At 39.7% G+C, this 22,804-nt stretch overlaps 1 protein-coding gene across 1 annotated transcript in view; it reads left to right on the top strand.

The window, feature by feature from the left end:
* Positions 1–22,804, top strand: part of MINDY2 (MINDY lysine 48 deubiquitinase 2) — a 54,480-nt gene that overhangs the window by 22,722 nt on the left and 8,954 nt on the right. Inside the window, exons 4-7 of the mRNA XM_080934506.1 lie at positions 3,169–3,327; positions 7,133–7,235; positions 14,844–14,986; positions 20,505–20,678. Of these exons, the coding sequence (XP_080790632.1) occupies positions 3,169–3,327; positions 7,133–7,235; positions 14,844–14,986; positions 20,505–20,678 (579 nt within the window). The remainder of the gene's footprint in view (positions 1–3,168; positions 3,328–7,132; positions 7,236–14,843; positions 14,987–20,504; positions 20,679–22,804) is intronic.

The raw sequence follows: 22,804 nt of genomic DNA, 5'->3' as shown, positions 1-22,804 counted from the left end.
CTGGAGATTCACTTTCACCATCAAGGCAACTTTTAAAATATGTGATCAACTGGGCATGATAAAATAGGATCTGCACAGTTTCATGCCAACCAGAGCTGCATAGTGAGACCCTGTCTCAAAAACAAAGCAACAAAACAATCATCAGGCCCAAATTCACATTAGCAAACAAAATTCATTTCTAGTTTTCAGAGTTTGTTTGTTTGTTGAGACGGTTTCACTGTGTTAACTCGGCTGGCCTGGAGCTCACAATGTAAACCAGGCTGGCCTCGAACTCACAGAGATCCACCTTCCTCTGCTTTACAAATGCTGAGGTTAATTTACAAAGTTTCTTGAATTTAAATGTTCATATCATCTTGTAATACAATTGAAAAAACATCTTGCATTATGAGTAATCTACAGCTAAAGCCAACTTTGTATGTTGTTTTAACTTTTATTAGGAAAGAGTAAAACTCAGAAGGAACTTTCCCAAAGATTACTAGGAGAATTTATACTTAGAACAGTGACTGCTCTTTACATTTTATGTGCATTGGTGTTTTGCCTGCATATATGTCTGTGAGGATGTCATTTGGGTGCTGCTCTCAACCACTGAGCTACCACCACCCCAGAACAGTGATTTTCAAACATCTTCCTCAACGAAATCTTACATCTGCTTCTAGTATATAAAACCAAAAAATGACGTTTTTAATTGTTTTTTAAGCTAGCATAGAAAGTAATGTGCTTCATCATGAAATTTTCATGCGTGCTCGTTCTTACCCTTTCATGCCCTCTCCCTCCCTGCCTCCTCCTTCTCCCCAATGGCCCTTCCTGCTTCACATGAGTTAATTACTGTCATTTTTCCTCCTTCCCCACACCTTTAGATTTCACCTTCCTCTTTCCAAGTCTCTTTCTGATCCCATAACTTATGGCCACATAAAAATAATACTTTATAAGTATGAAATTGTAAGGTTCAAATTATTCACTTATAAAGTTTATATAATTTCTTACTGAACTCAATGAGATATTTTTTGAGTCAAATTCAAAATAGTGGCTGGTCATCTGGTGTCATTTAACTTCTGTAGGAGGTCCTAAGGATCCATCTGACAAGTGTTTGAAGGGGGCAGCAGCATGTTTGTTCCCTTCAAACCACCAGGCAGTCCGGGTGCATTTGCTGTCCCACTCTGAGACAGAGGACATACCACTGAGATCAGTCATAAAGGCATTTAATTCCTGGAACCCACATGGTAAATTCCTACCTTTGCTGAATAGATTAAGACCTTTGAAGCGTAAAAAAACATGGTGTGCATGGATGGCAACAGGGTTTCATTTTTTATGTCCTTTATTTATTTTTGCAGTTGCAGGGTATTTAATGAGCACCTTACACAAGCTAGCTATAGTGAGGGCTCTACCACTAAGCTGTACCTTCAGCCTGACAGGTTTTTAAATGATTGCAAATGTGTTCGCTTTTGTTTAAGCTGGCGGTGACAAATATCACATCATTTATTCTAAGAGATCAGGAGGCAGAGGGTGGAGGACTGAAAGTTCAAGGCCTGGCCTATATAGCAAGACTGTCTGAAATAAATGGAAGTATGTTCTGTGTTTAAATTTAAAATACTTCATTGGGCTAGCAGTACCTTTGAGAGGAAATGTAAAACAGTGTTACCAACACCCTTAAGGGTTATCGGTCAGCAACCATCCCTCACTCTTAAATTTTATACCATAATTATCAATTGAGAATTAGGAAGAAGTTGTCCAAATATTTATTCATTTTAAATTTATCTATGTTATCAGTTTTATTGCTCTTGGTGGTTATTAAATGGTAGGAAATTATTTACAGTTTTTTGAGGCTTAGTCTTACTATGGAGCCTCACCTGGAATTTTCCATCGTCCTGCTTCCACTTCTCTGATGCTGGGATTATAGTGTGTGCTGGCTTTTACTCGTTCTATGGGATATATCTTGTTTATTCCTATATTTAATTGTTAAAATAACCAGAGAAACTGGTTTTAAAATAATCTTCATTAAATAATTTGTGACCAAATTTATTTTAATTAGTTAATTAATGTATTCATCCATGTGCATGTGCTACAGATGTGAGAGTTGAGGACAACATTGCAGAAATCATTTCTTTATTATGGGTTCCAACAACAAAACTCATCAGACTTGTGCAGCAAGTACCTTTACTCACTCCTTGATCAGGGCAGTTAGATCTTATGATCTGTTCTCTGCCTGTCTCTCAGACTTCGCCTACAACTCCCTCATTTGTTTAGATCTTCCCTTACTGAGCTCCTTGCTGTCCACAGACATTGTCATATGTTCATTTGGGTGTCAATGCTCTTTTGTTAGTGGTTGTACTTGGTGGTGCTGGTGATGGTGGTGTGTGTTTGTAACTAGTGTTCCCTTCTGTCTGGAAGGGTCCCCACTACCACCAGAGCTTCTCAGAACTTAGTGGGGTTTTTTTCTTTTTCTTTCTTTTCTTTTTATCTTTTCTTGTCTTTTCTTCTTCTTTTCTTATCTTTTCTTTTTTTCTTTCTTTCCTTTCCTTGCTTTGCTTTCCAAGACAGGTTTTCCCTGGATAGCCCTGGCTGTCCTGGAACTTGCTTTGTACACCAGGCTGGCCTTAAACTCAGAGATTTGCCTGCCTCTGTCTCACTGCTGGGATTAAAAGCATGTGCTAACTTAGTCTAAAAATAAGTTCTTACTTTCTGCCACTGCACAGTTTCAGACTGCTCAGTTTTTCTTGTTGATGCTTGGCATTGTATTGTTTATTTTCATGGCTGTCTCTTACAGTAGCATACAGATCACCCGACAGCAGGAACACTGTTATTTTCACTGCTGTATGACTGGAACTTGGTACACAGTATATACTTCAGCCCCACAGTCTGCTGCAGGGCTGAAGATGTGGTTTATGTAGTATGTGTAAATCCCTGGGTTTGATTTCTAGTGCCGTAGGACTATAATAAAAGAAAAAATAAAATAAAACCAGAAAATGAAAATAAAAACATTGATGAGAATAACTTGGGTCTTTTATTTTATTTATTTTTAGAAACAGGGTCTTGCTGTGTTGTTTAGGCTAGTCTGGATGTCTTGGGCTTAAATGACAACCATGTGGGTACCACAGGCACATGCCACCACATACAACTTTTTATCGTAGTTATTCTTCTGAGCTCTACTTCTTCCCTTTGTATTTTCAGAATATGAGTGATGCTATGGCGATCTTGCACAAACTGCAGACAGGCCTGGACGTGAACGTCAGGTTCACTGGGGTGCGAGTTTTTGAGTACACACCAGAGTGCATAGTCTTTGATCTTCTTGATATTCCTTTGTATCATGGGTGGTTAGTGGATCCTCAGGTAAGTAGAATTTGCGTTATATAAACACAGGGGGCTGGAGGGGTGCCTCAGTGGTTGAGAGCACTGGCTACTGTAGACAGGTCACAACTGCAACTCTAGTTCCAGGGGATCCAGTGCCCTCTTCTGACCCATGCAACCACCAGGCATGCCACTGGGACACAGACATACATGTAGTCAAAACATTTATATACATAAAATAAAAATGTATCAGTTATATAAATACAAATGCAGTAAAGTTATTCTAAACATATATACATTTATATTTAATTTATATGTATTCTAAATTGTCTTGGTTTTATATTTAATTATATATGATATATAGTTAATTTATATTTAACAGTATTTTTTATCTGTTATATAGCATACATTAACTGTTATCCATTAGTTATTATTTATTGTCAATTAATAATATTTTCATAAATTAATTACATTATTAATATGTCTTATATAGTAATTATTATGTACAATATATATTATATAATAGATAATGATATTATATAATATTTAATAATTGTATGTCTATTGATTTGAGTTTTATATGTAAAATAATTATATACTTAATTAAATTTGTTTGTTTATTCAATTGCCTGTTAATGTCCCATTGCTCTGTTATTTGCTGAAAAAAAAAACATTCAGGACCAATTAATTATCTTCATACTTGAAAGTGACACACACCTATTTTTTGTTCAATTTTTGAAACTCTCCTGTACAGTTGCAATAAGGTGAAATCATGATTTGGTTTTGTTTTTTGTGTGTATGGCAGCCCAGGCAGACTGGCACTCTATGTAGTCCAGGCTGGCGTTGAGTCCACAGCAATCCTGCCTTAGCTTAATCTAGGTTTTATGCCCTAGACTCTGCCTAACACCACTTCCTGCCTTTCTCTGACATTCTCACTTTCCTGTAGAGACACTTGCTGTTGTTCTCTTAGCTAAGCAGGTCAGCTTGTTCCTCTCAGAGCTGCTAGTGTTGCTGCAGGTCCTGGCATGGAACCCAGAGCCCTGTGCATGCCAGACAAGTCTGCACTCTCAGCCCAGCTCAGTTTTGCAGTGGGTGGATTAGTGCTCATTGTGGACTACTCTTTCTCCTGGTACCTTGTTCCCTCAGATCCTCACATATTTGGTTCTTTGTATATCAAAAGTTCTTGTCAAATATTATCTTGTCAGAGAGGCCCTCCCTAAACTTACTGTTCTTCATCGTGTCACCATTTTCTCTCCCTTTGCTATGCTTTTCTCATTTATCATTAACTAAAATTATCTATTCATTTACCTGACTGACTATAATTTCTCAGTAAGTGCTTATTTTATGGGCCTTGGATCTTATGTCTTAGCATTTAGAATAGTGTGTTGCACACAGTAGGTGCTTAATAAATATTAACTGATGGAGTACATTGTGCTTTCATTAGTTATTGAGAGAAAGGTCATCATAGCAGAGGCTTGCCTGTGCCCTCCTCCCCGTCTATTGCTAAAGGCACTGGCATTCTGGGCACTGGAGAGTAGTTCACTTTAACAAGGATATCTATGCTTCAGTTGGTACTCTTTCACTGAGGGTGCCACTAAAAGTCAACTACGCCCAGCATTTTACGCATGCAGGTGTAGCAGTGCCAGGTAGTTTTACTTCTTGTGAATAACATGACATTAAACTAAACTGAGATCACCTATTTGTATGTGTAGCTAGTTGTAAGTTGTCCAGTCCATGGGTAAATAACATGCTTACAAAAGAAATTAACTTCAATGCAGTTTCTGGTCTAGGCAGAGGTTCTCAAGAGAAGCCTTGGTGCTTTAGATCTGTTCCATTCGCTTGCTTTCTAACAAATCCCGATGCTCAGAAGAAAAGAAGAAAAGGCAAAAGCTTTAAAACCTTTCAAAACTGGATGCTTCTTTGCATTATAACTCTGTGGTCTCTTAATAACTGTCTTGCTTGGTGCAATATTTGGGAGACAGAGACAGGCAACTTTCTGAATTTGAGGCTAGCATTGGCTACATAGAGAATCCCAGGACAGCTCAGGCTGCATAGAGAGAGACCTTGTCTCAAAAGAGAAAATTATCTTGCAAGTAAATATATTCTTTTGGATAATGAACACTAGAATTCAGTCACTTGAGAAGATGCTTCTAAATGACTGATAATTAAAATTTTATTTTGTTTTATGTTATGTTATTTTATTTTATAGATAGGGTTTGGTGCATCCGAGACTGGCTTTAAACACCTATTTAGCAGAGGAATCAACTTGAACTCCTGATCCACCTGCCTCCACCTCCCAAGTGCTAAGGCTACAGGTACAGGCCACCACATCCTCCGTAGCCAAGGTTAGAGGGCAACAGGATGGCATCAGTGAACTGAAGGGGACAGACACTAACCCATAGTTCCGTCCTTGTAAAATAATCTTTCAAGAATGAACCAAAGTTGTTTCCAAATTACATTTTAGAAATTTGCTATCACTAGAACTTTATTAGTAGAAATATAAATAAGTATTTGGACAAGCAGTAAAATTACTCCAAATATAAAGAAAAACTAAATATCATGTATATAATATAGATAAATCTAAGTTACGGATGATTACCAATAACATATATTTTTGGGTACTAAAAATTTCTAAACTCTGCAAAAATAACAAAAATAGAAGGAGAAATAATTAAATAAAAGTATTCCAAAGACCCAGCATTAATTGATAAAAAAAATAATGGGGCTGGAGAAATGGCTCAGTGGTTAAGACCACTGACTGCTCTTCCAAAGGTCCTGAGTTCAAATCCCAGCAACCACATGGTGGCTCACAACCATCTGTAATGAGATCAGATGCCCTCTTCTGGTGAGTCTGAAGACAGCTACAGTGCACTCACATAAAATAAATAAATAAATCTTTAAAAAAAGAAAAAGAAATAAAATAACAATTTCTGTCTTTGATATTGTGATAAGTCTTGCTTTGTTACTGAGTTTGGCCTCAGCAAGTACTTTAAAAGACAATGATTGTGGGCTGGATTAAAATAGATTTGTGTTTCGATGTTGATAAGAGACACACATAAAATATAATTATATAGAGAGACTGTAAAGACAAAAGAATGCCTCAAAATTGATAAAAGTGATGGGCAGACAGCATGGGCATTCTGAGTTTGATGAGTCCAGCCTGCGACTTATGAGACTTTCCTCTGAAAAAGAAAAAGAAAGAGAGAGAGAGAGAAAGTACGCTAAGTGTGAAGCTGTCGTGGAGGAGGAGGGTTCGGCACCAAGGTCACAGGCATGTGCCACCATGCTGCTTGAAAAGTCTGTGTTTTATCTGAACACTAAGTTTTTCTTTTCTTTTTTTATTTATTTTTGTTTTATGTGTATGGATGTTTTGTCTGGATGTATGTTTCTATACTATACTTGTTCAATGCTATGGATACCAAAAGAGGGTTTGGCTTCTAGAATTGGAGTTGCAGACAGTTGTGATACATGTGTGGGTGCTAGAAAAATAACTCAGGTCCTCTGGAAAAACAGCAAGTGCTTTTATCTCTAAGTCAGATCTCTACCTCCTGAATTTTTCTTATTTTTTTCCTCCTGAATACCTCATGTATTATAAGTGGCTTAAATGCACCCTTAAAGTCTTAAAGTTGCATGAAATAACTATCATTTTTTTGCACAATTCCAATATAACTGCAATAGTTTTCATAATGTGTGTGAAACTGCTTTTAGGTTTCTAATCTGACATTCTCCTAAGCATGTTCATTTAGTGTGGTTATTAGACAGCATGCTTACAGAATGAGGGGCTTGCTTGCCCTTGTTACTGTTTCCAGTCTTTCCAGGACTAGTGAGACCATCATTTGTTTTTCAGACCGATGACGTTGTAAGAGCTGTTGGCAACTGCAGCTATAACCAGCTGGTAGAGAAGATCATCTCCTGTAAGCACTCAGACAACAGCCAGTTGGTTAGTGAAGGTAGGTGAGTGCTGCTCATACCTGGTGAAATAACTTGTCTTAGAAGTCGTTGAGTTTACATTCATCTTTTATAAGTATGCAAAATAATGGTTTCTTAATAACATATTCATAGCTGTAAATTGTTTAGATAGGACTTCTAAAAATACCACAAGTGCTGGCACTTGAAATAATTAGGAGAAGCATTTGTAGGCATGCCAGGAAAGCATTCTTTCTAGAGCCCTATTCATCTGACATGTAAAATCAGGGCAGGATGGGAGTACAACACTTTGAGTCACTTACAGCTTTGGCATGGTCAGATGTCCAATGACGCGGGTGCTTTACTGACCCTGAACCCTCTGTCTGAGGAGAGCGTATATGTTCTCCACAGTGTCTCACTGCAGTTCAGCATAAAAGCCTCCTGGAACATGAGTAACTGACCAAGATTACTAACTGAGCTGTCACAGAGACGGCTCAATATTTTTTCAGCCTTTTTCTCCCACTCTCAAGAGTTCTTTGTCACTTTTCCTCAATAAAACTACATTTACTCCACTTAAAAATATATAACTTTTTTCAGCTGTGCTCCAGTTAATAGTGAGTAAAGAGATTTGAAACCAGAATGTTCTCAGGCTAGAATCCATTTGCATAAATTTTCACCACCACTCACTCAGTTCTTCCTCAGAATGGTGAAAAAAAGGAGAAGAAAAGAAAAAGAAGTATCAGAAGAGGTGGGGGCAAGAAATGAGTCCCTCACTCAGACGAAGCTCTTCAACATATAGCACAATAAAAATTGATTTTATTTATACACACACACACATACATCACATTTTTAGAAAGGAAAGCTAGTTATTATAAGGATACATTAAAGGCTAGGGGCTGGGCAAGGCGGCACATGTCTTTAATACCACTACCCAGGAGGCAGAGGCAGAAGGATCTTGGTGAGTTTGAGACCAGCCAGGACTACATAGAGACTCTGTCTCAAAAACAAACAAAACAATGGTCTAAGCTAGGAAGATGACTCAGTTGGTAAAATGCCAGATGTGTAAGACCTGTATTGGATCTCTTATCTCCCACATAAAACCAGCACTTCTGAGTCAGGAGGATCCTGGGTTGGTCAGCCATTCTAGCTAAATTGCTGAGGTCCCTGTCTCAGACAAAAGGAGATAGCAACAAGGAAGGCATTAACCCACATTAATCACTGGCCCTCCACATAAACACACTCTTACATACATATGCATGCACACACATGAACACACACACAAAAACAAAAGACAATATAAGAGCATATAAAATGATGTTACACAACTCTCATTAACTCGTCCTACTAATTGTGTTAATTATCCAGGATCTTAATATATTCATGCAAAAAAGCAAGTAATAAAAGTTTATCCCAGTCTGTTACTTAAAAAGATAATATAAACATACAGGACCCTGTTTTACTACAACCTAAGACAGAAAAGGTTACAATTTAGGAAGGAAACAAGCTATAATAAAGATATCATATCATAAAGATGTTGTTGGTGTAGTGTCTCATGCCTCTTCTGACCCTGTGCTTCAGAGCTTGGGTAGGAGAGCCGCCATGAATTTGAGTCCAGCATGAGCTGTAGCTATATGATGAGCTGTAGACAATATGGGCTACAGTGTGAGAGCATCTCACAACACGAAAGAAAGAGCATAATTCTCTCCATATGCTTACTAAATGTACTTCTTCCCACTATATTCCCAGTGTCAGATATACTCCTGAAAAGAAGCCTATAAAGGAAATCTCCATCTAGAGAGTCTACTGTATCAACAACACTCCATGCACTTTTAGAATTGTATTATTCTAGGGCTAGTAAGGTAGCTCAGCAGGTAAAACACTTCCCACAGAAAACCTAATGATCTGACTTTGATCTCCATTACCCACTGCAGAAATAAAAACCCAATTCCTGAAAGTTAGTCTCTGACTTCTTCATGTATCCAGTAACATGCATGCACAACACACACACAAAATAATAATAATAATAATAATAATATAGATCTTTAAAATATAATTTAATGGTAATTGAAAGAACAAAATTCAAAATGTTAAGTATCAGAATTCATGAAAGGAAGTTGGGTGAGCATGTATGGGTGAGAAGCCATTGGAAACAGCCTGACAGCATCCTTCTCATGCTTGGCTGTGATTCTTCGAGGGGAGGAGTTGGTAGCACCCTAAACACAATGAACACAGGAAAGTCAGTCCCTTCATTGCTTCTCTGTCTCTAACTGCCTGGAGTAATGGGCAGGTGTAGGATAGTGTGGATAATTAGGAAAAATATCTTTGTAAAAAACAAGAAGGGGTACATATACCATGCATGTTTATGATAAAGTCTTCAATATATCAATTCTATAGTAATAAAACTCTAAATGATTTTTCCACAAAGAAGTAATAATATATGAAGTCTATCACAGATTAAAAGCTAAATTAGTTTTCTGTTAATAAGAAATAGCAATATATAGTGTGTTTGAAATAATACCAGCCATGACTTGTGTCAGACCCTGAAGTTCACACAAAGAGGGAAGAGCCACAGTGGCTGTTTTCACTCACATTTCAGCAACCTTCCCACGTGGTTTGCTGTCATATCTGCACCCTTTTCATTTATAGCCTTCAACTGTATCTTTCTTCTAAATCAGTAAAATATCCAAACCAGTTTGTTTAGATTAGGAGTTAGATTTAACTACTTAATTATTAAGATTGAAGCCTGTAGTCTTAAATGATGACTCATATGCCATGAGACCTCAAAATATAAGAAATATTTTCACCTGCATTCCTTGTGGTGGGGGATGCTCTACAGTGATGTCAGAAGCAGCCTGGCAGTACTGTTTCAGTGAGCAGCAGTCATGTTTCCTCTCCCCCAAAGCCAGTCATTCAGCTTCACACCCTTAGGAGTAACTTCCTAACAACTCTTCCTGGGATAAACACAAACTTATGAAACTAACTCTAGGGTATTTACTCAAACTTTTTTTTTGCCCAGTTGCATTCATATTATCTTTATTAAGTAGTGGCAATAAGTATTAATTTATTAAATAATATCCATCATCTTTCTTTGTCCAGATTTATTTTGAGAAGTCTCAAAAACCATAAAAAGTTAGATTCTCTTGGTGAACATTCACATGTTCTTTACTTAACTCACCATTTGTTCACACATTGAATACTTGCCTTTTTTCTGTATTCCTACACAGCACACTTTTTCTTCCTAAATTGTACCAGAGCTAATTGCAAGTGTCACATACTTCATTCATGAACGTGTCATCAAGTCCTCTAGAAGAGCAGTCAGTGCTTTCCAGCCATCTCTCCAGCCCGCTCCTGGTCTTCTTAACCATTCTCTCTAACTTTTTGTTTCTTTTGATGTATGCTCCAGCCAAGGATTAGTTAGCAGTTGTAAGAGCTTCAATTTCTGTCATTTAGAATAGACCCCTGTTTTCCATTTCTTTTCTTTCCTGCTTTATTTTAAACTTTTATTTATCCCTTAAGAATTTCATGGTTTTTTTTCTTTCTATTAACTAATTTATTCACTTTAGATCCTGATTATAGCCCCCCATTCACACAGCTCCTCATCCCTACCCCCTCCCCTTCACCTCTGAGAAAGGGGAGGTCCCTCTCTGTATCACCCCGCCCTGACACCTTAGGTCACTGCAGAATTAGCCATATTCTTTCCCACTGAGGTCAGCCTAAGCAGCCCAGTTAGGGGAACAGGATCCACAGGCAAGCAGTAGAGTCAGAGACAGCCTATGTTCCACTTGTTGGGGGACCCACATGAAGACCAACCTTCACATCTGCTACATATGCACAGTGGGCCTAGGTCCAGCCCTTGTATACTCCTCAGTTAGTGGTTCAGTCTCTGGAAGACCCCAGGAGTCCAGGTTAGTTGAGTCTGTCATACAATGTATTTTTATCATTTTTTTTCCTGTTTTCCAACTCTTTCCAGATATTATCCTCTCCCTATCCACCCAACTCATGTTCTTTCTCTCTCACTAAAAAAAGCAAAAACAAAAGCATGGAATCTGATAGGTGTTGCTCAACCACTCCTGAGCATAGGGCCTGCCCTGAAGTGTGGGGCTATACCCAGTGTCACTCCAACTGAAGAAAACTGATTTTTCTCTCTCCCTAGAGAAATCTAGCTGATACTCAACTGGAAGCTTCACTCCTACTGGCTAGCATTCATGGTGGTAGAAGCTACTATACATAGTACTGGAGAAGTAAAATAATCATCAGTCTTACCTAGCTACAAACCCTATGAGCTGTAATAACAACCTGCCTACAAAATATGCCCACTGCTACAAATAGGGGCATGAATGCTCTAGGAGAAACCAACCGCTGTTTGGTGGGAAGTACCTGATATTGTTAATGAGGCCAGGAACCTGACATTAGATAAGGCCAGGGGAAAACCTACTATTACTCTGCTATGCATACAGCTATAAAACGGCTCCAATGACACATTGCTATACCCACAGATCAATGCCTTGCTCAACCCACACCAGAGAAGCTTTTTGCTATGGTTATTAACACAAAGATGTACAACTGGGCAACACACAAAGAAAGAGAGAGACACTTTGGAGTGCTCAGCCCTAAATAAGATGCCTTTATCATATCCCCTCCCCCTAAACTTTAGTTCAGGGATCTATGTGGAAGAAGGGAATGGAAAATTTTAAGAACCAGACATGATGGATGATGATTTTAAGGAAACAGCATTGTTCAGGCACAACGGAACAGATACATATATGAACTCAAAGAGGCTGTGGCAGTATGCACAAAGCCTACAAAAGCTGAGCCAGACAAAATTCCTTCCACACAAAGGAAGAAGCATTGGTACAAAGTTCTACCCATAGCCAAGAATCCTTCTAAAACTTGTGTGTGTGTGTGTGTGTGTGTGTGTGTGTGTGTGTGTGTGTGTGTGTATACCATGCATGGGGGTGCATGCTGAGACCAGAAGGGCTTTAGATCCTCTGGTGTTATAGACAGTATAAGTAATCAGATGTGGGTGCTGGGAACCAAACTTGGATCCTTTGCAAGATCAACATGTGCTTTTAGCCAGTGGTCCCATCTCCAGCCCCTTTCCAAACTTTCATGCATTTATGGCATTGTTCTCTCTTGCCCACAACCCCTGCACCTCTGCTCGTCCTTCCCACTCTTCAATATTAACATTTATAAGTGCAGGCCAGTGTTTTGTAGAATAGCCCTAACTTTGACTTATCTGATTGTTCTTTTCTGGATAGACACAGCTGATACAGCTGAGTTAGAATGCCACACAGAGGCCGTCCTCTGTAGCAGACTTATTGCTGCACCGCGGGTATGAGTCAGATTATTCATTATCGGTTACATTTAAACTGATCGAGGGACAATAGTCCAAATATCTGTATTGTAAAATTACCATTTTCTCTTTGTAATTAATAAGTAATTAATAATCTGTCCATAGGCTTTGAAACTGTGTGAATAACCTTTCACTAAAAGTCATATACTCGATAGATTAGAAACCATTGATTTTTAACTGTATCGATTATAGTTGTAGTGGTTATGATGTCTTTATTATTCCTTTTACAATCATTGGCTGTCATACTTGTGTGAATGGTAGTTCTCTGGGCTTGGTGGTAGAGTATTTTAGTGCACACAAAGCCCTAGATGGGTTCTATTCTCAGCATAATAATAAAAAAAATAGATTTCCCTTTCTTCTCTCTCACTGAAAAAATTGTATCAATATAAACTTAGAGATTTGAGATGTTTTTATTAGGATGTTCATTTTTACTGTTTTTTTTTTTTTCTTACTTGAGAGTCTCACTAAATAGCTCTGGCTGATCTGAAGCTCACAGAGATCCATCCTCCTGCCTCTGCTGCCCAAGTACTGGGATTAGAGGTGTGCATGTATCACCCTGCCCCAGCAAAAGTGCAGAATTTGAAGGGATGCACATAAGTTCACTGCTATGTACAGTGACATACCAAAATCTGTTTAATTGGTTATTAAAAGTGGAACCTAGAGTAGATTTATCTATCTATATTGGATTGAAACTATCATTTAAGAGACAACAAAAGAATTAGAAAATATTGTGGTTTTAAATTCTTAATAAGCTTATGTATTATGATTTCATATGATATGTAATTCAAGTGGAATTCATAGTCATTTCTGCACTAAATTTGTAACATTTTAATACCAATAATAATCCCTCTGGTTCTAGTTGTCACTTTACCATAACAGGTTTGGTGTCTTTGGGAAAACCTTTAACTTTCTGTGAGCTTATTTTTTATTCCTTTTCTTTCTTTCTTTTTTAAAGATTTGTTTATTTTTAATGTATGTAAGTACACTGTCACTGTCTTCAGACACACCAGAAGAGGGTGTCAGATCCCATTACAGATGATTGTGAGCCACCATGTGGTTGCTGGGAATTGAACTCAGGACCTCTGGGAGAGCAGTCAGTGCTCTTAACCACTGAGCCATCTCTCCAACCCTTATTTTCTTATTTCTGAAAAAGATGTCTTGCATTCATTTTTTTAACTTCATACCAGCATGATGGTGTGGCTCTGTCCTCAGTGCAGGGATTTTTTTTTTTTAATTTTCTCAAGAATGCATGTATGAGGCTGGAGAGATGGCTCAGTGGTTAAGCGCACTGGCTGCTCTTCTAGAGGTCCTGAGTTCAGCAGCCACATGGTGACTCACAACCATCTGTAATGGGATTGGATACCCACTTCTGGTGTGTCTGAAGACAGCTACAGTGCACAATGTACTCATATACATTAAATAAATGAACCTTTTTCAGAAAGGATGCATGTATGAGCATGGACACTGGGCCGGGTGGTCTTTATGCACAAACAGTGCATCCTCTGAAAGGGTACATAATAGTAAAAGCTTGGACACATTCTGCCAAGCAAGGTAATAATAACAATCAAATGGAGGGACTCTTGTTTTCCAATGTATAAGCACACATGTGTCCTGTAAACCCCAAACTCTCCTCCCCCAACCCAGTCTTCATCAGTGTGATATATGGACAAATTGCTAGAACTCCTTTGTCCTGGCCTGACGATAAGCCATGGAAAGGAGTGCCCTAATCTCCCTGCCAAGTCCCATCCAGTTATTTTCAGCTTCTCAGTGAAGTGTCTTTTAATACAACTCAACTCTGTGTGCAGCATTTGATGTGCTTTCTCTGCCTGCCTCTGTGTCTCTCTGTGTCTCTGTGTCTCTATGTGTCTTTCTCTCTGTCTCTCTCACCCTGGATGGCCTGGAGCTCACTTTCTAGACCACGCTGACCTTGAACCCACAGAGATTGAAGGCATATACTGCCATGCCTGGCCTCAGCTCTCTATAAAATGTAGACTAACTTCCTTGTTGTTTATGGTGTCTGTGTTCCTTGTAAACCTCCTGGAAGAGTTTTCACAAGTGAATACACCTATGGATGAAAGTGATTTCACATCACTGCTTCTTCAGGACAGGAATGACCAGGGACACTGCTTCCATAAGAAAATTAGAAAGATACATCTCCAATCTGGAGGCCATCGTGTTAACAGAAAAAGTCTTATATTAATTGGCCTTTGTATATAGTTGAAACAATTGTAAATAGGAAAAATAACTTTCTGGCTTTGAAATAATTCTCTATTCTCATAGTACACATTGGTTCCCATAGGCTTTGTAGCTGAGCAGTTTCTAAACAATACAGCCACTCAACTGACGTACCATGGATTATGTGAACTGACTTCAACGGTTCAGGAAGGAGAACTCTGTGTGTTCTTTCGGAATAATCATTTTAGCACCATGACAAAATACAAGGTAGGATATAGAAAGATACTTTTTACTCTCAATCAAAGGAGTTTGACTTAGAGATGTGTTTTGATCTGCTGCAGAATAAAATTTAGCATAATATTCCTTAGTCATCAAGTTGTGAAGGTAATTATTAAGTATGGCTTTAGAATGGAGTGAATTAGCAATTAAAATGTTACCTTGGTCAGCTTTTGGTTTTAGGTAAAGTCTCAACCTTTTTATCAGAGGGCATTGCACTCGTGTTGTTACTTTTTATTATCTTGAAGCCACATTGGCCTTGAAGTGGAGATTCTCTTGCCTCAGCCTTTGGAACACATGTACTGTCATGCCTAACTAGGTTATTTCTTACTTAGAACCAGGGTGGCTGTGAACAACGGGTGCTTGTGTTTACGCAGTGAGGGTAGAGTCAGAATTAAGGTGAATGTGTTGGTGCTTGCTGTGATCCCAGCTTCTGAGTATGAGAAAGAGGGTTTTAAATTCAAGGCAAACCTGGGACACATAACAAGACTTTCTTCCCACCCCTCACCTTCCTTCCGATATAAATCCCCTTCATAACAATGCTGGCTTTTATTACACAGGTATCAGTGTGTTTATGATTTTTACATATACACACACACTTAATTGTCAATTCTTTTTATTCATCTTAGATCTGTCTCTTTTGATTTTACAAGCAACATCTAGTTCTGAAGTTTATCAGCCTAGACCCCTATGGCTGGATATTGTTCTTGCTGTGTTGTTAAAACAACACAGATGTTCAGTTAACACCCTATGCCTGGAGCACAATGCAGCTCTGCTATGCCACAGACCCATCCTATATGAGTTTAATGTGTCCTCATTTGCTTCCATTCTTATTTCTTCATCCTATTTGGGAAGCTCTCCTCACTGCTGTTTGCCTATCCCCAAATTACCCATTCTTAGAGAAGCATCCCAAATACTAACTTTCTGAAAGCTGCCTCTTTTCTACTTAAACTAGTAGTTCTCAGCCCTGATTGAATCCTAGACCTATCTGAATGGCTTTTTAAAAACACCAGTGCCCAGAACCAACCACTAATGCTATTAACCCAGAGTCTCTAAAGGAGATGGGACCTGAACACTAGGCTTTTTGATGTTTGTTGTTTGGGTTTTGCAGCCTAAAGGATTAGGCCCAGTGCTTTACACATGCCAGATGAGCTTTCCACACTTATGCTACACTTCCCGTCCTGCATCAGTGGCTCCAAACGCTCCCAGTTACTGTCCTTACCGAGGTTTTACTGTTTTCTGTCTTGTTACCAGTTTTCCTCCCCTGTGAATGTGTGTTTATTTTCTAATGAAAGTAACTTATGAAAGCCATAAATCACATCTTCATGTTTCCATCAATTTTTTTTAATCAATGGATGACATGGGGTAATATAAAATTATTTGTTTGCCAATGAAAGAATATACCAAAGCCATAAATAGGTCTTTTATTTTTAGAAAAGTATATTTTATTGCTTCAGCTTCATAGATGTGAAGATCAAGAATCTAAAGTCAAAGCGTGTCAAATCGGAGTGGCTGCTAGAGCATCGCTTTCATTGTCCTCTTCAAGCCCTGAACCCATGGACATCCTAACTCAGCTAAGCAGGATGACCACAGCCATAGACACAGCAGTCATGGTTCTCCCATTGAGGACACATGGCGCAGCTCCTGAGGTAGCTCTGGCTGTCCTAGAACTCACTTCCTGGAGAATGTCACAGAGACACAGTTACAAGGACTTGGGGTATACTGCTCAGTGGTAGAGCAATTACCCAGCATGCACAAGACCCTAGATTCAATCCTCAGTACTGCCAAGGACTAGAAAACTGAAATCTGAGAATGAATCATCTCACAGTTTAATCAGTTAATAAGACAACAACAACAAAGAGAAATAACTAAGCAGAAATACTTAGCAACATGTGTGCAAAGGCCCTAAGGTAATAGGAACCAAAAGAGCTGTGAGCTGGATATTTAGATGTAAGATGGATGAAAGAAGGCTAACAGAAACATGGGTTCTCCGGCCAGAGTCTTAGAGAAGAAATGAACTTGATTTTCTATGGCCCTGGTGTTTCTTTTGGCCTAAGAATGAGTAGGAATGAAACACTTCTGTTGGAAAACTGTTGGCTGGTAAGCTGAGAACTCTCTCCTCTTCTCTCCCTCTTTCCTCTTCTCCCCTCTCCTCCCTTTCTTTCTCCTTCCTTTTCCTCTCCCCTTCCACCTCTCATTTCATACCAGCTAAGTTAGCACTGTACCACAGAACTACATACCTTCTGATGCTCTCTTTTCTATTAAAACATTATCCCCAACCAGGAAGTCTTTACTGGTCAGCTAGGTGTTCCCAATTTTATGTGGTTGAAGAGGATGTGCCCCAAGCAGGCCCATCTATAAGATGGGAACCCAGAAAATACGTTCTGCCTTTTCTTCTGCTTTTAAGATTTCCTATACAGTTTATCATGTAACTAAACAATCCTGTACTAGTGCCATGTGCTCTCCTGCCCCTTGTATGCCACTGATTTGCTTTAGACTTTGAGAGTGATGTGAAATTTCATTAGGAAACACTCCAAGAGATAAAAGGAGGAGGAGATTATAATGTGTGGTAGTGACTATAAAGTGTGGGAAGATTGCAGTGACTCAGGAGACAGATTAGCCTGATATCTCCACTGGATTTGAAAAAAAAAGGTGATTTCTGGGTCTCATGTGGATGGTGATGTTCCTTTTTAAATCTTATAAGACTGGCCATGCACAGTGGCTCACACTTTTAATCTTAACACTTGGGAGATCAAGGTGGGTGAACCTCTGAGAATTCAAGGCCAGCTGGTCTACATAGCAAGTTCCAGGCCAGAGAGAGTTCCAAGACTCTATCCTAAAACAAACAAACAAAAGAAACAGATAAGGAAAAAAAGACAATGTTAAGGGTCTGGGAGCTAAGAGGTACTTCAGAGGTACCCTTCAAAGTGGAAACACTGAGAAAATGCTTCCATTCTGGAATGTTTGGGGCACACAGATAGTTTTAGGCTTTACAAGAAAATACAGTAATTTGGGGAGTTTATAAGAAAAATAAGGAACCCAAAGAGAAAACCTAACAGAAAGAATTAATGAATGCCAACTTTTAAAGGGTCAACTCAAGGAAGATGCCTTAGTAAAAAGAGCTAGAAAGGAAGAGGTTAGGAGGGAGGTTAGAGTGTAGCATCTGGGATGCTAAGGAGGAAGAGATAAGAACCCTGGGCACAGACAGGGGAGGAGGAGACAGGAATGGCCTCAAAAGAATCTGAGTTACTTAAGAATAGTGGGAATGGAGCAGTGGCAGGCAACTCCTAGAATGTTTGCTGAGGACTGGAGAGATGCTTCAGTTAAGAGCACTGGCTGTACTTCCAGAGGATGCGAGTTTGAGCCCAGGTTACTTGGTCTCTCTCTCTCTTTCTTTCTCTCTCTCTCACTCACACACACACACACACACACACACACACACACACACTTAAATGAACATTTTTTAAAAGCTTTTTTTATATAATGGTTTTCCAAAACAGGAGATATTGGGCGTAAGGGTGATGGCTCACCCCTGTAGGGGTTTGGGGATGTGGGTGTGGAACCCATGGCTGGTGTTTTTCATGTTTTTGTTTATGTTTATGAGGCAATTTTACCATGTTGCTTTGACCATCCTGGAACTTACTGTGTAGACTAGGTTAGCCTGAACTCAGAGAGATCTGTCTGCCTCCTAAGTTTGGGATTACAGTGTGCTGCCACCACGCTTGGTCTCAGACTCTGCATTGTTAACCACAAAATCCAGGGCCCAAATGGTTCCCTTGCCTGTGCCTGCATCTAGCTCTTGTGTTGTTTTGTTTGTTACTCATTATTATCGGGAGGTGGAGAAAGTTTGTGGCAAAGACACTTGTGTGCCATGGTGCACTTTTGGAGGCCAGGGGACAACTTTGGCAAATCAGTTCTCTTTCTACCATATGGGTTCCAGGAATCGAATGCAGGCAGTCTTTACCCATAAAGTCTTTACCCCACGGCCCCTTCCCATTTTTACTTCTTAATGTGGGATCATCTTAAAACACTGGCAGACTATAGAGAAACAAGTGAGGTGAAGAGCCCAGAGATGGTATATTTCCAGGTAATGATCAACTTGTGATTGATTGGTATTTTATTTTTTATTTATTTATTTATTTTAAGACAGGAGCTCAGTATGTAGCTCTGACTGTCCTGGAACTCACAGGTTAAAGGTGTGCACCACTATGCCCCACCAACCTGTGATTTTTAAAGGGATCTGTGCATTATAAGGAGTGAAGAAATAAGCTTGCTTTTGCTTCCCTTTCCTGTTAGAGACTGGGAATGAAAAGTGCTGTTCTGGGTGGAGCTTAAGCTGGTGAGAGACAAGTGTGTGGCTTGGGAGTAGCAGAGTGAAAGACCCTTACCCAGTTCCACAGGCCCGGCTCCCTCACCAGCTCTGCAGTACAAATCAGTTCATTCTGTTCAGTTTGTCTAGAGTGACAGCTTCTTCCCCACAGAATGCCACATCTAAGTGACAACCCATTGAGTTATTTTAAAATAACTTGACTTTTGAATGAGAAATTGCCACTTTGTTTTAAAGGTAAGAATGGGGAAGAGGCTGGGCCTAGTGGTACACACTTTAATCACAACACTTGATCTCAGTTCAAAGCCAGCCTGTTCTGCAAAGTGAGTTCTAGGACAGCCTGGGGGCTACGAGTGGGAATGTGGGAGTAGGAAAGTGCCTCTAAAGGGAGGTTTGTCCTTTATCCTTAAGTAGGGGCAAAAGGGACGCACAGCTGAGCCAGACCCAGGCACTGTTCTTGAACACAGTGTGTTGTTGGTTAATCAACTCCATGGTAGGGTATTTAGAAAACAAATAGGGCTGGAAAGATGCCACAGCTTAAGAACATGCACTGCTCTTGCAGAAAACCTGGGTTCTCCTACACCCAGGCAGCTCTCAGCAGGCTGTACCTCCACCTTCAGAGGATGTGGCACATTTCTGGCCCCATGGAGCACTGCACTTGTGCAGTCCCCCCCCCCACCACACACACACACACACACACACACACACACACACACACACATACTTTTAGGGGTTTGTTCTTTTTTTTTTTTTTTAAGGAGTAAAATGGTACAGAGAAAGAGAAAGGCTGGCTTGGGTTAGATTAGTCGTATCAGCTGTTTGTTTTTGGTTTTTTAAATGAAACCAGACACTTTTTCTTTTTCCTTTTTTTATTTTTTTATTTTTTTTGCATTTGCTTTCCAGTTGTATCTTTATATTTTGTGAAATGAGATTGCAAACCCCCAGGCTGTTTATCAGCATGCCAAAAGTTATCTCCTGTTTTACTGTGCTGTGCTGACTGCCAGCTAACACCAGGTGAGTGTAAGCAGAGAAGTTATCTGCTTAGTCTTTTACTGGATTTCACAGATCTAGTTAGAATAATTACTGTACTTCAAGCATATAGATTTAAAATGTTCCTTAAATATAATATTGGCTACTTTGGGAGAATTTAACACTCCTTTTACTTTTGTTATTCTTATTAAGGGTCAACTGTATTTGTTGGTGACAGACCAGGGGTTCCTTACTGAAGAAAAAATTATCTGGGAAAGCCTCCACAACGTAGATGGTGATGGGAATTTCTGTGACTCAGAATTCCATCTTCGGCCTCCTGCAGATCCTGAGACTGTATACAAAGGTCAACAAGACCAAATAGATCAGGTAAATTGTCTCCCACCCAACCCTGTCACATTGTCTAATTGCATATTCTCCCTTCCCCCCTCCAACCTTCCCTCTCTTTCTTCCTCCCCCCACTCCCCCATGGCTTCATTTTACAACCTTGGCTGGTCTACAACTTGCTGTGTAGATAGACCAGGATCCCTTGAACTGAGAGATCTTCCTGCCTCTACATCCCAAATGCTGACAATGTGATGCTCACCGCTGCTTGGGAGGCTGGGGGATGTCACTGAGCTCACAAGTTGGAAACAGCCTGGGCAACATAGCAAGATGCAGTCTTTTTTTTTTTTTTTAAGATTTATTTATTATATATGAGCACATTGTAGCTGTCTTCATAAACACCAGAAGAGGGCATCAGATCCCATTACAGATGGTTGTGAGCCACCATGTGGTTGCTGGGATTTGAACTCAGGACCTCTGAAAGATCAGTCAGTGGTCTTAACCACTGAGCCATCTCCCCAGCCCACAAGATGTGGTATTAACAAGGAAAAAAGAAATTATTTTCAAGTGTCACTTTGTTTATCTAAAATTGTAATTCATCCATTAATTTACCTGTGAGTTTTCCTCACATTTCCTAAATAGAAAAGTGATTATCTATATGATTCAGAAGGTGATTTATATTGAACTGTGAGGGTCACAGTAAGGACTTTGACTTTCATTCTAATTGCAGTAGAGCAGCTATGAAGTGTTAAATGTGGGAACTGCATGAGCTACGTTGTGCTTTTAACAGGCCATTATGTGGAGAATTCATATCGAAGACAGGCATAAGCAAAACCAGTGCTCCATCTTGTTGTGTTTACTTAGATTGTCCATAAGTGGGTATGTGTGCCTCAGGGCACATGGAAATTAGAGGACAGTGTATAGATCTGTCCTTTCCCATCAACCACGTGGGTACCAGGAACTTACCTCTGGCCATCAGGCTTGGCAGTAAGAGCTTACACACACACACACACACACACACAAATACACACAGGAATGTGAATAGAGGCAGTATGTGTTTTTTACTTTTCATTTGTAGTTCTTGATGGGTTTTAGGTTTTGGGTTTGGGGCTTTTTTGTTTTGTGTTTTGATTTTTCAAGACAGGGTTTCTCTGTGTAGCCCTGGCTGTCCTGGAACTCTATCTGTAGACACACCTGCCTCTGCTTCCCAAGTGCTGGGTGGGATTAAGGGAGGAGAGGGAGAGAATGAGTAAATAAATAGCAAATGAAAAAGTGATAAAGGTTTATATTAAATTAGATGAGACTTTTGACCAAGATGAACTTTTTTCCATAGGAGATGATCTGGGTATGGAGTTAGGAGAAGATGTAATCACCTAGTAATTGATTGTAGCTACATTTACATTGGCTTTAAAAATCATCTTTTTGGGCCAAGGAAATAGCTCAGTTTGTAAAGTGTCTGCTGTGCCCACATGAGAACCTGAGTTTTATCCCTAGCTGGATATGGTAGCGTGCACTTGTAATTCCAGTGCTGGGAAGTCAGAGACAAAATGATCACTGGGACTAACTGGTCAGCCATGAAAACCTGAATTCAGATTCCCAGCATCCATGTAAAAAGTTGGGCGTAACAATGCATCCCTGTAACCCAGCATTGCAAGTAGAGACAGGTATCTCCTGACAGCTGCTTGGCTACCTGGCTTATCTTAGTCCAAAAGATGAACTTCTGCTTCGCTGAGACATCCTGTCTCAAGACTGCAATAAAGGGCGTAACAAAGAGACACCCAGTGGCCTGCTCTGACCACCACAGGTGTGCACAAATGCACAAGCCTGTACCCCAGCCCCCAAAGAGAGAGAATGTGATTGACACCTGAAATTGTCCCTTGGCTTCCACTCACGAGTGTGTGCCCCTGCATACACATACACGTGAATATTTGAAAATCATCTTCTTAATCAGGTATGATGGCTCATGTCTATAATTTTAGCATTTTAGGAGCTGAAGCAGCAGGAATTCTGAGTTTAATGTCTGCTGTAGACTGAGACCTGACTCAAAAACAAAGGAACAGCAATAAAAAGATAGCAGGACTTCCTACATAGCACACGCCTATCTGTAGTCCCAGAGGTAGCTGCAAATTCGAGGCTCTCCTGGGCTAAGTAGCAGCTTTGAGGCCTACCAG

Source organism: Micromys minutus (genome assembly GCF_963924665.1).
Source record: "Micromys minutus genome assembly, chromosome: 21".
Taxonomy (NCBI): domain Eukaryota; kingdom Metazoa; phylum Chordata; class Mammalia; order Rodentia; family Muridae; genus Micromys; species Micromys minutus.
The sequence above is the reverse complement of the archived record's forward strand: the minus strand, read 5'-3'. Positions and strand labels throughout refer to the sequence as shown.